Source organism: Phycodurus eques, chromosome 9 (genome assembly GCF_024500275.1).
Source record: "Phycodurus eques isolate BA_2022a chromosome 9, UOR_Pequ_1.1, whole genome shotgun sequence".
Taxonomy (NCBI): Eukaryota; Metazoa; Chordata; class Actinopteri; order Syngnathiformes; family Syngnathidae; genus Phycodurus; species Phycodurus eques.
Window position 1 is genome coordinate 29,030,240 of NC_084533.1, and position 13,625 is coordinate 29,043,864.

Here is a 13,625-nt window from a genome sequence, read left to right on the forward strand (position 1 = left end):
TGTTTCGCTTAGATAAGTGTGGCAACATGGACATTGTGAGGTTAAGCCTTGCCACCTCACACAGATAAATTGCTCTAGCGTGGAGATCAAGCTTCTAATAAATATATCATAATAGCATTTTTAAAACTTCCATAAGTACAAAAACACTTATGTCCGGGAGGGCACAATGTGGACCCAGAAAAGGAAAAATAAACAAACACACAAACAAACAAATAACTAAATAAATTCAATTCTATATTATTAAAATGAAGTCTTCCATTTCAATCAAGTACAGTATGGTTTTGTTTGTTTTGTTTGTTTGTGTTCTTCTTCTTCTTCTTGTGTAGCTTGCTAAAAACAGACACACAGCACCCCCAAAAACGGGCTAGCATGTTTTTGGGAATGTGGCGAGAGATCCGAGTTCCCGGAGAAAAAGAAAACCACAAGCGCAGAGATAACACGCAAACGCCACACAGGATGGCCGGAGACTGGACTCGAAGCCCCGACAACACAACTGCGCCGTACCGAGCCCCTCGCCACATGCCGGTTGTCACGTTAGACTTTGGTTTGGGGGTTTTTTTTTCCCCCTCTCCTCACGTTGCCGTCTTCCTCGGCATCAATGAGCACGCACTCCGGGCCGTTAACGAGGCGCTCTAAAACGGCCACGGCAGCAGACTATCTGAAGGAAAGATCATTTATTTAAATCGCTAACTGCGAGTTGCAATGGCAGCTGATAACCGACGATGCGAACGAAGGCACTCGACTTCTTATATCGTGGGGGAAAGCCGACTGAGCCAAGTGCGACACTCGGTGCCGTTTGAGCCACGCCGAAGATTACAAAAGAAAAAGAATAATAATGCAATTAAAAAATGAGGAAAGCTGTTTGACGCAACATCTCCACAACTGTGCGGGGGGACGATTGCTTTCACAGCTCTGGACATCTTCTTCCGCAGAGCTGCGAAAGAAAATCGTCCCCTTGCATTGAAACAATCACACAGCGTGCCTTCGCAAAACGCACGCGCACACACACACACACACACACACAGACCACCAGTTCTCAGCAGATGTGTGACATCACACATCCATTCACAAACGTTCACTAAAGTGCACTTTCGCCACCTGACTTGAAGTTGACAAGTGGCTTCTTCTCGAGTCTCCATTATTGAGCAAGTACACAGTTCTCGGTCTTTGCACGTTATTTTCGACATGAGAAAATGCCCTCTTTAACGTGGATTGGGATCCGACTGGTGATTGCGCGCCGACTCGATGCAACAAAGGCTGCCGATTATCATTATGCGATGAGGTGATCGAGCGCGTCTGATCTCCGACTTTGAAAAGGCGACGGCTACATTTGAGCGGCGTGTCTTTTCGCCGTGATTCACAGCCATGTTTTTCATGAAATTCTCGAATGCCAACCTTGAAGACCACGAGGTCGTGAAATCCATCCCGTAGAACCGTCCCGTCGTCCTTCATCAGACGCACAAAGGCCATGGCAAACTTTTTCTCGCTCTTGTCTCTGGCTGCAGCACCACGAGGAGGCGGATGAGAGAGAACATCGGGGAAAGCGAGAGAGAAGCGTGACGTGACGGCTCCCTGTGTAACGACGCCTCGGCTCAGTTCGCAAATTGCCTCCGAGCCTTCGGTCCTTTTCCCGTGTCACGTCACGAGACGGAGGACGAAATGCCGACGGCTGTCGCACTCACACTCTTGAGACGAGCGATGTCGGAACATGAAGCGAAGATGGATTCTGTGCATTTCCTCCAGAGGCACAGCCACCTGGAGGCCAAGGAAACACACACGTCGTCTTTCCAGAAGTTGCCGTTGTGCTTCGACTTTTGACGACAAAGACCTCAGAATATATCTGTCAATAATTGCAACACACCTTAAACGTCTCCATCCAGCGGGGTTGTTTGACTTGGTAGTAGATGACCGCTCTGTATTCGCTCGTCGCTTTATCGCCTGCTCCGAGGCAGATGGAGTTCTACAAAAGGACAGTCGGCGTCACGCTCGGACGATCGAGACCGAAAGTGGACCGTGGCGCCTTGACGGATTAGCGTTAGCATGAGCGAAAAATAATCCCGTCGCAAGTGTGGCGCTCCTTCTTCTAAAACAAAAAGGGAAGACACGTTTTCGATCGCCGTTGGGCCACACACTTGTTCTTCGTTGGTTTTCGGCGCGCTCTTCTTCAGGTCGCCATCGAAACTACAAACGGAAATTTGAAACTTTGAATGATTCCGGGAGAACTGGAACGTTAGTCCCGCTTCCAATGGAATTTCAAGACCCGATGCCCAACGCTAGCTCCAGTCCCCCCAAAACACGGAAAATTAACTCATGATTTCATGCTTGAATTCAATGGGCAATGTGTCGTTCCTTCTGCTGAGTGCGCCACGTCCACTAGGGGGCTGTATAATAAAGAGATCCGTCATACACGAAGAAGACTGTCTCAACGAAGCTGGAGTAATACGAGTCGGTTTTCGCAGGGCATAAATCATATACAAACGTATGCTTTCGATTGTTGTTATACACAGTCTGCATGTGTCGCCGCACCATTCGTGCTGTCGAAAGGTTTCTTACTGCTATCGCTGTTAGTTTCATTAGCCCGTCTAAGGCGTTTCCCCTTACGCGTCAGCATGAAGCTAGCGGACGTCCGTGCTAAATGCACAGCATTAATTGACCTTGTTATGCTTCGTTTTACCCAAAAACATTTACATAAACGTTCATACTTTGATTGAACAAAATTGCGCATTATTATTTGGTAAGGTCGTTCCTTTGGCCGAATCTTCTCACGATATAGCGCGCAGGCGCAGAGGCCGCCTCGCTTTCCCGTCGGGCTTCCCGCTGCCCACCTGTACGACCTTGCCCTTCTGGTCGCACACGCACACGATGACCTCCACGTTTTTCTGCGTGGTCTTGTTGTACTTGTCGAAGTCGCCGCCCTGCAGCGTGAGGTAGATGTCGTTGCGCACGTCTCCCGGCATGATGATCTCGGGGAAGCCCAGCTTGCGCGCCACCGCCGTGCTGCGGTCCACCAGGTGGGGGTATTCTTTGCGGATCTGGACCGTGTCGCCGACCAGAGCCTTCATGGTCACCCACAGTCCTGCAAACAGCACATTTGGACTACTATGGACACCAACTCCGAAGTTCCCCATTTCAACCCCAGACAAATATTGTCGAACTCTTTAAGAAGAAGTTTGGAATGAAATGCTTTGACATGCTGCGTATCGCGGGCTCTGAGGTTCATCGCCCGCTTTCAATCTCTATTCTATGTCTGGACGGCTCCTTGGAATTGACAAGACAACTCGCACAAGAGTTTGGCAAAGTCCACAAGAGCCGACCGAGCCGACCGTTCGGTATTCACGTTCGCTCGCAAGGAAAACCGTCGATATACGTATAATGTGCGTTTATGTCGTCACAATTGTTCATTCCGATTCATCAACCTTGAATCACGACGAGGTCACAGATATTGCAAAGGCCAAACGGGATCTAATAAGACCCTTTTTTTTTTTTTTTATCTTTGTATATTATTGTGAAGGCATCTGATTATGTATTTTTGTTCACTGTTGAACAAAAGAACAATTTGTGCATTTTGTAATGTTTATAGATGCTGTGGGACCAAATATAAAATATATATATATATTTTTTTATTTTTTTCATCTGCTAACGAATAAGCGACCATCTTGTGTTTTTTTTTTTTTTTTTTTTTTGAGAAGCCGAATCAGAGTTGAAAATCTTCCAGTCTTACGATTTCGAAGGACGCACACACAGCAAATATGAACATTTTCAAGGACATATAATTTCACGAAAATAGGAAACAACATTATTCTGATGATGGATTCTGGTGGCTGACCTTGGGCAACCATTCACACCTCCGTGGGCAATTTCAAGTCTTGAATAAACCTAACATGTTTTTGGGGCGGGGCAGGCTCATTGCCCACAATTTGTCCCCCTTTATTCATGCTGACTGATTGTCACTTTAGCAATATTTTTCTGTGGTGAAGTTTGGTGAAAACAAACGGTTGCTGCTACTACGCGCTAAAGAAGATGGCTGAAAACATCAGCGTATGCTTTGTGATGTCTTGCTGCAACGTGAAAAAAAGGATACATGAGGCCCCTTCCTCTGGATTTCACATGCGTTGCATGAGTGCTCAAAGCAAGACAGGAAGTGGGCGTACCTTGGCCGCCGCTGTCTCCTCGGGACGTGGTCACTTTGTTCAGAAAGGTGTGGAGGAAGTCGTTCTCGGCCACGACCCTGCGCACGCACGCACGCGCCGACACACCGACACGACACATCAGCACACAAGAGGACGTGTGAAGATTCGCGAGGCGGAAGAACCGGCACATACGGGAAGAAAGGGATGAAAAACTGCTTCTCCTCATCGCACTCAACCTTCCCTTTGATGATGTCGCTGATGTCCATCACTGGGAAACACGAAAAAGAAAAACCTCTCAGCTGACCGTACCATCGCTTCAAAACAATAAATTCGATGTCCGTGTCTTGTCTTGCTCGTTAGGTTTTGGTTTCCACCTGTTCCGCTAGACACTCGCGGCTTGTCCAGGTGGGCCTCGTTGTCTCGTCGGTTTGCTTGTCGTTAAGCTCTTTTTATTGATTTTTGATTTCCAAACTAGTTATCCATCAATTTATTGATGGATATGTCATAGGATGAGGCCATTACGCGTTTGTAGTGGTGCCTTGAGATACGAGTTTAATTTGGTCTGTGATCACCTCTGAAATCAGAACGCGCACGTCTCAAATCATCTTTTCTCATTGAATGAATGCAAATGTCACTCATCTTTTCCAGCCTCTCAAAAAGGCGCGTCTGTATTTTTGTCACAAGCAAGTGCTGTGGTTTTACTTTTCGATATTGTGCATTAATGACATACAGTTTCAAAACATGATTCAAAAAATGAGCTAAAAACCGAACTGCCTGCAGATAGCAGACTAAAACGAGGCCCAAGGAAACCAAAGACATATATTATACCGTACAACAAACTGCACAATGTGATAGAACACAAACTGCACACGGAAGACAACATAAAACATATGCCCAACCCTTAGCGGTTAGTCGATGAGAGTGCGTTCAATGAAGCGCGAGGAAGGCATGCATGGGCTCAACTTCCCTTCATCTACACGGGAGGGCCCGAGGCGGGATCCCCAAACATGCTCATAATAAAAACATCAAAAAATGAAATTACATTTTAAAAAGTCCCTCCACCACAAGAGACTTTGAGCAACACTACCATGCATGTGTGTGGAACGTGGGAGAAGGGAGATTGGAACCCCCAACTTCCGAACTCCTCTTCATTTTCTTCTTCTTCTAATTATTATTATTATTTTTTTTTTTTTTTTTTTTTTTAAAGAGAGAGAAGGGGAACTTTGGTCATGTACCTGCCACTCCAAAAGGACGTCTGAGACCCTGAGTGCACTTCTTGTTGCTCTCTTTCAGGTCCATCCTGCCCACTCGGACTATCTGACAGATGAGGAAAATCTTCTCCCTGCTCAGGTCCTTATTACCAAAATCCTGCCATAAAAAAAAAAACACACACACACACACACGTAATTGGAAGAATCAACAAAAGTCTCCGCTTGAGACAGTGCACCATTGCCCTCTTGTGGTGACTCACCGTAAAGACAACCTTCAGGTTGTTGAGCATGTCGATTTCTTTGGGGAAACCTTTGCTGCCCCAACGAATGAGGTAGTTCTCACTGCACAGCAGAGACACACGACGACAGTTCCAAGAAACACGGAGAACATTCACCTTCCGAAAACGATTTCATCAATCTGAATGACTTTAATATTCGCATTTATATGAATGCACCAGTGTGCATTACTTTCCAGTGCAACATATAGTACGGTATCAAAAGTATGTCCAAACCCGCTGTAGCTGCTCTATACATAAAAGGAAACGACAATAAATGACTTTTGATCTTTGCAATTTGCGTGCTTTTGAAATCTCCACGAGCCCAAAACAGTAGCTGCATGCTTCTTTTTATTTTATTTCACAGAATCTATGAGCTCATTTGTCGAAAGATTGATGAAATTGTAGTTCAGCGACTTCCCCGCTAGGCTGCGCCACTGTACAATTGTGCTATTGATTCAGCGCATCTTTAGCTGCGTCCCGCAGCTTTGAATACCTGTGAGCGTCCTCTCACAGGGGTCCACGTGTTGCATTCCCCCACTGCCGCACTGTCGGGTTCACTGCGCTCTTGGCGTCTTGTCCTGTTCTGTCCTGTCCCTCCCTCGCCGGGTGGAGCGCTACTGTCCCATATGAAAGCTGACTCGAATGTTACCTTGTAGTAGTCATATAATGTCGTTGTTTTTTTTTTGTAGGAATTTTCTTCAAGCTAGTGTCCTGCCTTTACTTGTGCCTATTTTCCTTTGTGTCCTGTCTTCTGTCTAGCCAGATCCTCCATTCTGCACGGACAAGCATACGAGCAGGATCGGTTTGCGGGCGTATTCTGGCGCTGGGCGCACTCTCCCGTCGATTCAAATCTGCCACGTACGCACCCTCGCACGCCAGGCACGCTCTCTGGGTGGAGCAACCCAGAGTGTGGGCGTTTCAAAAACGGCGTCATAATAACAATCAAAATCAATTGTTTTGGCACTATCTGATATGACCTTCATGTTGACCTTCAGCCTAATTAAAACGCGACAAGTAATACCCGCGAATATGCTCGTGCATCCAGGTCATTTCATTCTCAGGGCACCGAATCGCTCGCGACTGGACTGTTCTGGTTTTCTTAGAGGACGTGACTGCAAATACGCAAGAGACAACTAAAAAAAAAGAAAAGGATCAATCCAATGCCCTAATCAGTTATCATGCATTAAAAAAAAAAAACAACAACAAAAAAAAGGTCAAAGCGATCGATACCTGATGATCGTTTGCTGGTTGGGGTCGTAGAGGGACATGAAGAGTTCTGAATCCTCTCCCACGCGACACACAAAGTTCCTGACAAAGACGTAGAGGCTGTGCGTGGGCGACGACTGGATACGTGCCGAGAAGCCGCTCTTTTCCGTCTGAACATCGGACTGCGAAGGAAGACGCGTCAAGCTTAGCCGGGCGAGTCGACCGAACGAGGCCCGAAGAAGTCATTCCAATTGCAGTGCTTGCTCGCCTATAAGGACCTTCGTTAAACCTCCTTCCATTTCTAACGACGCGAATACTCAGCGCTCCGCACGTGATTAGCAAGTCAAATGTACGTACGGTATCGACATTTCCGTGCATTGAGAAACGGAGAGTGTCCTCTCTGAACTTTCTCTGACCTGCTCTTCTTTTATGCGTTCACGGATCTTAGCGGAGGCCTCCTCGTGGGCCCGGAAGAGGCTGACGACGCCGGCCCGCTCCGGCTCCAAAATATTGCCGTCGTCGTCTCGGACCACCTGATCCAGCTCCAGAATCCTGCGGAGGGCCGAAGCGGCGAAGATCGTCGATGTATTCTGGCCGATTCGCAACAAATGCAACTGACTTTTCAAATATACACGTGTACGCTCGCATAAACGTCACGACAATCGCAATTCCAATTGTGTCTTTACAATGCATATCCCATATGCATTCATGTATCAGCGTGTTTACTATGACTACACTTTGCATTTTGTCATTTCAAAGCAGTTTGCAATACATTCAATTGTCTAAGTATGAACACAAAAAGACAATTGCTAACATCGCATGGGAGACGTTTGTCTCGCACTTGGAAACAAATTTTACACGTCTATCTATCTCTCTCTCTATATATATATATATATATATATATATATATATATATATATATATATCTGTATATAAAATCTTGGATTCCGTCCGAACGATCACGTCAGCTGTTGTAGGAAAAATCTGAATTAAAATGAGCTCCTGGAAGGATGTTTGCTAATTGGCATCCACCGAATGTGATGAATATTGATCACCTTCTATTAGCTTCACACGAGGAGCAAAGTGCAGCGGAGCCTTGAGTGAATCTGTTCCAGCCCCCCCCCCCCCCCCCCCCAAAAAAAAAAAAAAAAAAAAAACAGTTTTGTTGTTGTTGTTGTTGTTGTTGTTTTACACGATTATTGAGAACGATTGGATGTCGCTGTCGGACTGTAATCGACTTGGACATCTGGCTCAAGAGTAGCATTTTGAAATGAGGTTTGATTACAGACACTTTGGCAGGCTGCCAATAATAGGACTTGGCCATCATGAAGTGAAGCTTTGTTTGACGTTTACTTTGACAGCAAACCTAAAGCGGGAGCGGCCTTCGAGAGTTTCGGAAGAATCGTCGGCTATCCGCCAAACCGCCGCCACTCGTTGCGGAGGGAGTCGAGTTGCGTTCAGCGTACCAGAACCGTCTGGCGGCGTCACTCAAACGCGACGGGCGTCCTCTTCGGAGCGGCTCGCGTACCGGACACGGCAACGTTTGCCACGTTTTCAAACCATTTGCTTCTGTGCGTGTGACATACTTGTTCCCGTAATCGATCTTGGAGATGACCTTCTGCTTGACTTCCTTGAATTCGTCAGTGGGCAGCGTTCCGGAAAGGAGCTGCGAACGCCACTCCATCAGCTCCCGCATCAGCGTCTGCACCTGCCTCACGCGCGCCTCCTTGTCGGCCTGCACCGGTCAACGCAACCTTTTGTACTCGCCTCCGTGCGCGCGCGCGCGTGCGTGCGTGCGTGTTTCCGTTTACCACAAAGAGTTGCTTCCATATGCCGCCCCATTCTCTCAGCGTCATGGTCACCTCCTTCACTAACGGCATCTCCTCCCAAAGCAGCGCCTCCTCATCTCTGCGTGGGAGCACATGCAAGCGTTACCACCAATGTTCAGGAATTACATTTGCGAACGTTACGGACACTTTGGAATCCAAAACAAAATTATCAAAAATAAGCGAATCATTTGCTTTGTCTGGAATGACGAGCAAAGGAAAACAATTACACAGGAAACAATACTTCATCATCACAAATATTTTAATATCATCTATAGCCAAAAGAATAACGCTGCATGAATTGAAGTCAAAGCGGTATTGGGAAAACAACACACACAGCTTTTCCCAACTTTGAATATAGTGGACGTGCACATATTCAGTCCACGATGTATATGTACGAATTTGCGGTCAAAGTGTGGGCCGCCGTTCCCTTTCTACTTGTAGCAATTCCAATAACACCGTATAGGAGCACCTATAGTGGGACAGTCATCCCTCGTTTATCGGTTCCGGACCCCAAATGAACACGAGCCCATTTTTTTGGACCACCTCCACTTACCTGCGATGCGCAACAATAACCTCCTTCAGGTGCACAAAACTGGCAGGAAACACGCCCTGGAGTGCGAAATGGGAAGGAAGTCGTTACTTTCGAAATGATTTTCTCTCATCACAGAGCGAGAGCAGACCGTCGATGCGTCCTTCCGCTGCTTGGAATGCAAGATTCCAAGGATCAGTCGGTACCTGATGGGCTTTGTTCCTGGCTAAGTAGCCTCTGTACCACCCTGGAAGGAACACACAAAAAACACCACAGGATTGATATTTGGACGTTTCATCTGAACGCGGATGTTTTCTTTCACTGCCAGACAACTTGACACAATCGTTGCTCTGTCGCAATATATTGACTGATATGCATGATATGTCCAACGGATTCATTGAGGTCGTTTCAATTATTTGCACACTCGTGATCATTCGTGCCACAGCAAAAGTCGTGCGCTCGCTCACCACTGCACCGCCCACAATTTCCTCACTTTCAGTTTGTCAGAGTAAGAGTGCGACTATTTGTTGTTGTTGTTTTCCTTCAAATGAATCGAAATTGGGGAAATTCTTTACGGTAAAAGAATACAGGTTTTAGTCGTACCTGGTTGATTTTATTATTTCATCGTGCCGTACCCCAAACAAGGTGCCCTCACGCCAAAATGAAATAAATACACGTCGTTTAATAGAGATGTGACAATATTTTGGGATTAAAAGTGACGATATCACAGTCTCAGTATAAAATAACGATCCATTGCGCTTGAAACGAAGTTCGGGGTGTACGTCAGCCGTCGAGATGTGGCGGCGGCCATGTTGGCCAGGTCGACTTTCCCGCCACAGGCGACGCACGGACTTTGAAATTGAATGAAAAGCGGCCTTTAATCCAGTCAACATTGCCACTTTCTCCATAGTTGTAAACTTCAAAACATTTCCCCCCCCCCCCCAAAAGGACTCAGTATTTATTTTCTGATGGTTTTCAACCGATGTTGCCCCGCCCACATTTTGGTGGAAAACATGCCGCAGCTGTGACGGAGGCGGCAGAAGCGATACGCGTCATCGAACTCGCTCGGCTCACAAGCAATTGTCGCCTATTTTCAAGTGCAAATAGTAACTAAATCGTAAACACACCAGCTCGCTATTTTACAGGGAATATTGTGACAATGTTTATAATTGAGGAACTCTCCAGTACAAATGGGATCATAAGATGAGCAAAAGAAACAATGTCTCCAACACGTTGGGACCAAAAACCAAGTAGGTGCTGTTCAATATAGCAGCTAGCGTACGATACCGTCGCAGATCTCCTGGATGTAGACCGCATCCCCAACCTCCAGAGAAAGTTGCTTCTCTCCGCTGCCAGCAAAGTTCCACTTGGCTAAAAAAAAACAACAACAACAAAAACATTTGTTCAACTCCCATGGGCTTACGCCAGCGCAGCGTTTTGCAGAAGGTGCACATGGGGCAACATCAAGCTCTTGCACAAGTTGTGAACGGGATCCTGGAGCTAAAAGGTCAACAGATTATATGCGCCTTCGAACTTTAGTTGATGGTGTGGGACGTCGATCGGCGGGAAATGTTTTGGACCAAATGAGATGCATGAAGCCAATTGCTGGAAAGGTGGCGCTGACCTTTGCGCAAGGACTATTACAATTGGAAGATCTTATTGAATGGCTTTCCATATCAAACAGCACTGGTTACGGCACGCGGCTACGAAACTTACTTCCTTCTGCCACTTCCTGACTGACACATTACGCGAGTATGACAGTCAGACAACCTGCATGATCTTCCAGTAAACAGGCTCGAAAACCGAATCGGCGCCTGGCGCGCAACGGGCCGGCCAACGTCTGCTCTCGCGTCCCAACGGCAACACGTGCTCGGGCGCAATCGTTTGCTCATCTGCTCTCAGCAACTTTTTCATTCCTCCTAATCTTGTAAATTCAGGCCTTTTTTTTTTTTTTTCTTTGCATTGCGGTTACATTGACTCTTTTGGCTCTTTTTGCACCCGCTCACATCGTGTTAAGCAGTAACACCGTTTTCCCTTTTTCTTCTCGTCAGCCGTTTTATGTCAAGTACGTCACCGCACCGAGGCAGATCGAATCCTATCTGCAAGCACGCATATATTCATATCGCTATAAATGACTCACCGACACCATATCGCTCCGTGGTCGTGGTCCAAGGAGTCATGATTTCTCGTGTCGCTCTCCTTGTTTGCTGAGGTTGTTTTTAAGTTGCCTGTTTAAATTGTCCCTTTTTTTTTACCTAAACTGAAAGCAGCCGCCCTCGACTTTGTCTCTTCCTCTTTTCTCTTCTCTTCCTGCCAACGGGCCCTGAAGAGGAAGTGCGTGGGAGTCCCGCCGAGTAACGCAATTTTTTTATATCTCCAACGTGCTCGTTTTTTCCACCCAATAATGCGACGTGCATTCGTGTCGACGGCATTTGTCGTGCGCGCCTCTCTCTAAAGATGTCGACGTGTTTATACGGACACGAAGTGCTGCAAAAATAGGAATACGAGTGGGTCAAAGGTTGATTGAAGACTCTGAATTGCCCGCAGGTGTGGATGTGAGCGCGACTGGCTGTTTGTTTCTATGTGCCCTGCGATTGGCCGGCGACCGGTTCGGAGTGTACCCCGCCTCCTGCCCGAAGATAGCCGGCGACCCGCGTGCGGAGAAGCGGAACGGAAGATGGATGCACGAATGAATGAATGAAATTGAGTTGTTTCCTTTATGTACTCCATATTTTCTGTAGATGTGGCTTAATCACCTAGTTTGGTTTTGTGATAATACTTTGTCAGTCGTCATCTCCATTTCACTAAGCCGTCTTACTTGTCCCTGTTATAATCATTTCCTGCAAAAACAAGCGTTGACCTGCGCGGTGATTCCGAGTTTTGTTGCCGCAGAGTGCAAAAACAAATCCCGCAGGCGGACGTGCCGATTCGATCGTCGGTCCGGCCGACAAATGAACTCCCGCGCGTCGCTCCAAGTGAGATATCGTTTCAGTCGGAAAAAAGGAAAAACCTCGAGGTGCGTCTATCATTGGATTCAGCGGCATTTAAGAATTTAGGCGACTTGATTCATCGAGTAGTCGCCTCTTTTAGTGCCTCTTTTGTGCGGATATGTTAAGCGCTGCGCGCTGCATTCGAGCACACACTAAAAAGAAAAAAAACGAAGAAGAAGAAACAAGAAAAATAATATATCATAAGTATGCAGGACAGTTATATGGGGTGCTTGCAGCACGCCATCATAATACAAACTCAAACCAAATGACTATACAACAATTTTAACTTCATGCGCATAACTGCATGGCAACAGTGATTAATTCATACGATTGACACGAAACAATATTGTTGCAAAGGCAAACTTGGTACAGCTTTTGTATTGCATCAGACTGGATTGTACAACGTGGAACTCATGGAGAGTGCGCGAGTTTCCAGCAAAAGGGAAGTGACCGACGTTAGCCTCTGAAGTGCTCAGAAGGGGAAAGGGAACAAAAGTCAACACACCACCGGTGCGTCTGCGATGGCCGTCGCTTGACAAGCGCAGCGCACGGCCCAGTAGATTAGAAGGGCTTTAACAGGAAAAGGCTCAAACACAAACAAACAACAACAACAACAACAACAAAGCGAATCAGCTCCGTTGCTGCAATGAGCAGGATTCGGCAGCTCTCTTCAAAGAGGTTTGGCCAAATGAAATGTTTTCACGCGCTCTCTCGTCCGTTCAAGCATTTCAACACAAACTTCGCATTGTGCAAATGAGCGAAATGACTCCAAGTCGGTCGGGACGGCGCGGCGGCCGCGCCGTCTCGTTACTCTTGATCCCGGCTTTTCAGAGCCCGAGTGCAGAGACGTGAAGGATGAAATCACATCAGCGACTCAATTAGCATTGAGTTCAAGTCAAAACAGAAGAGATTTGCCCTCAAGCTTTGGCAAATCTGTTCATTTGCCTTTTCAAATTCAGATGAGAGTCGACAACAATCCGCAGCCGCTTCACCTCGACATTCTGGTATTTTGGGGTTTCTTCCGAGCGGAGGTTTGCGCTCTCCTCTTTTCGTCTGCGCTCAGTTTGAGTGATTCGATGCGCGACGTCAGTTCTTGTTGGTGGAACGAAGGCCTCGCGTGAGCCTTTTGCCTCTTTGCGCCCACCAGATGGCAGTGCCGCCATAGAAGATGGCGTTTCTTTCACTCGCCTCTTCTCGGAGCCAGCCGGCATCAGCAGCTGCTCGCTCGCGCCACAGCGACTCATATCGCCACTTTACACTCAGACGCTCGTTGAGATTAGGCTGCGAGAGGCCCGACGAACGGAAGCAACAAGCAACAAGACCTTCACCTCCAGGGTTAAGTGTCGAAGGGCCGGGAAAGTCACGATGTCGCAAGGTGAATGCCGAGCGTTAATGGGGTCAAAGATCGGCGGCGGCGACCTGCGCCCGGCGCTAGGTCGAGCGGAATGGAAA

At 47.1% G+C, this 13,625-nt stretch overlaps 1 protein-coding gene across 1 annotated transcript in view; it reads right to left on the reverse strand.

Moving 5' to 3' along the window:
- The window catches only part of LOC133407349 (dedicator of cytokinesis protein 2-like), an 87,578-nt gene extending 76,093 nt beyond the window's left edge, over window positions 1–11,485 (reverse strand). The window contains exons 1-16 of the mRNA XM_061685137.1: window positions 11,324–11,485; window positions 10,471–10,554; window positions 9,390–9,430; window positions 9,208–9,263; window positions 8,637–8,733; window positions 8,412–8,560; window positions 7,242–7,377; window positions 6,850–7,007; window positions 5,602–5,683; window positions 5,366–5,498; window positions 4,323–4,398; window positions 4,152–4,228; window positions 2,826–3,076; window positions 1,862–1,960; window positions 1,683–1,755; window positions 1,396–1,499 (exon numbers count right to left, since the gene is read on the reverse strand). Coding sequence (XP_061541121.1) covers window positions 1,396–1,499; window positions 1,683–1,755; window positions 1,862–1,960; window positions 2,826–3,076; window positions 4,152–4,228; window positions 4,323–4,398; window positions 5,366–5,498; window positions 5,602–5,683; window positions 6,850–7,007; window positions 7,242–7,377; window positions 8,412–8,560; window positions 8,637–8,733; window positions 9,208–9,263; window positions 9,390–9,430; window positions 10,471–10,554; window positions 11,324–11,363 — 1,656 coding nt within the window. The 5' untranslated portion in view covers window positions 11,364–11,485. The remainder of the gene's footprint in view (window positions 1–1,395; window positions 1,500–1,682; window positions 1,756–1,861; window positions 1,961–2,825; window positions 3,077–4,151; window positions 4,229–4,322; window positions 4,399–5,365; window positions 5,499–5,601; window positions 5,684–6,849; window positions 7,008–7,241; window positions 7,378–8,411; window positions 8,561–8,636; window positions 8,734–9,207; window positions 9,264–9,389; window positions 9,431–10,470; window positions 10,555–11,323) is intronic.
- Window positions 11,486–13,625: the final 2,140 nt, after the last annotated feature.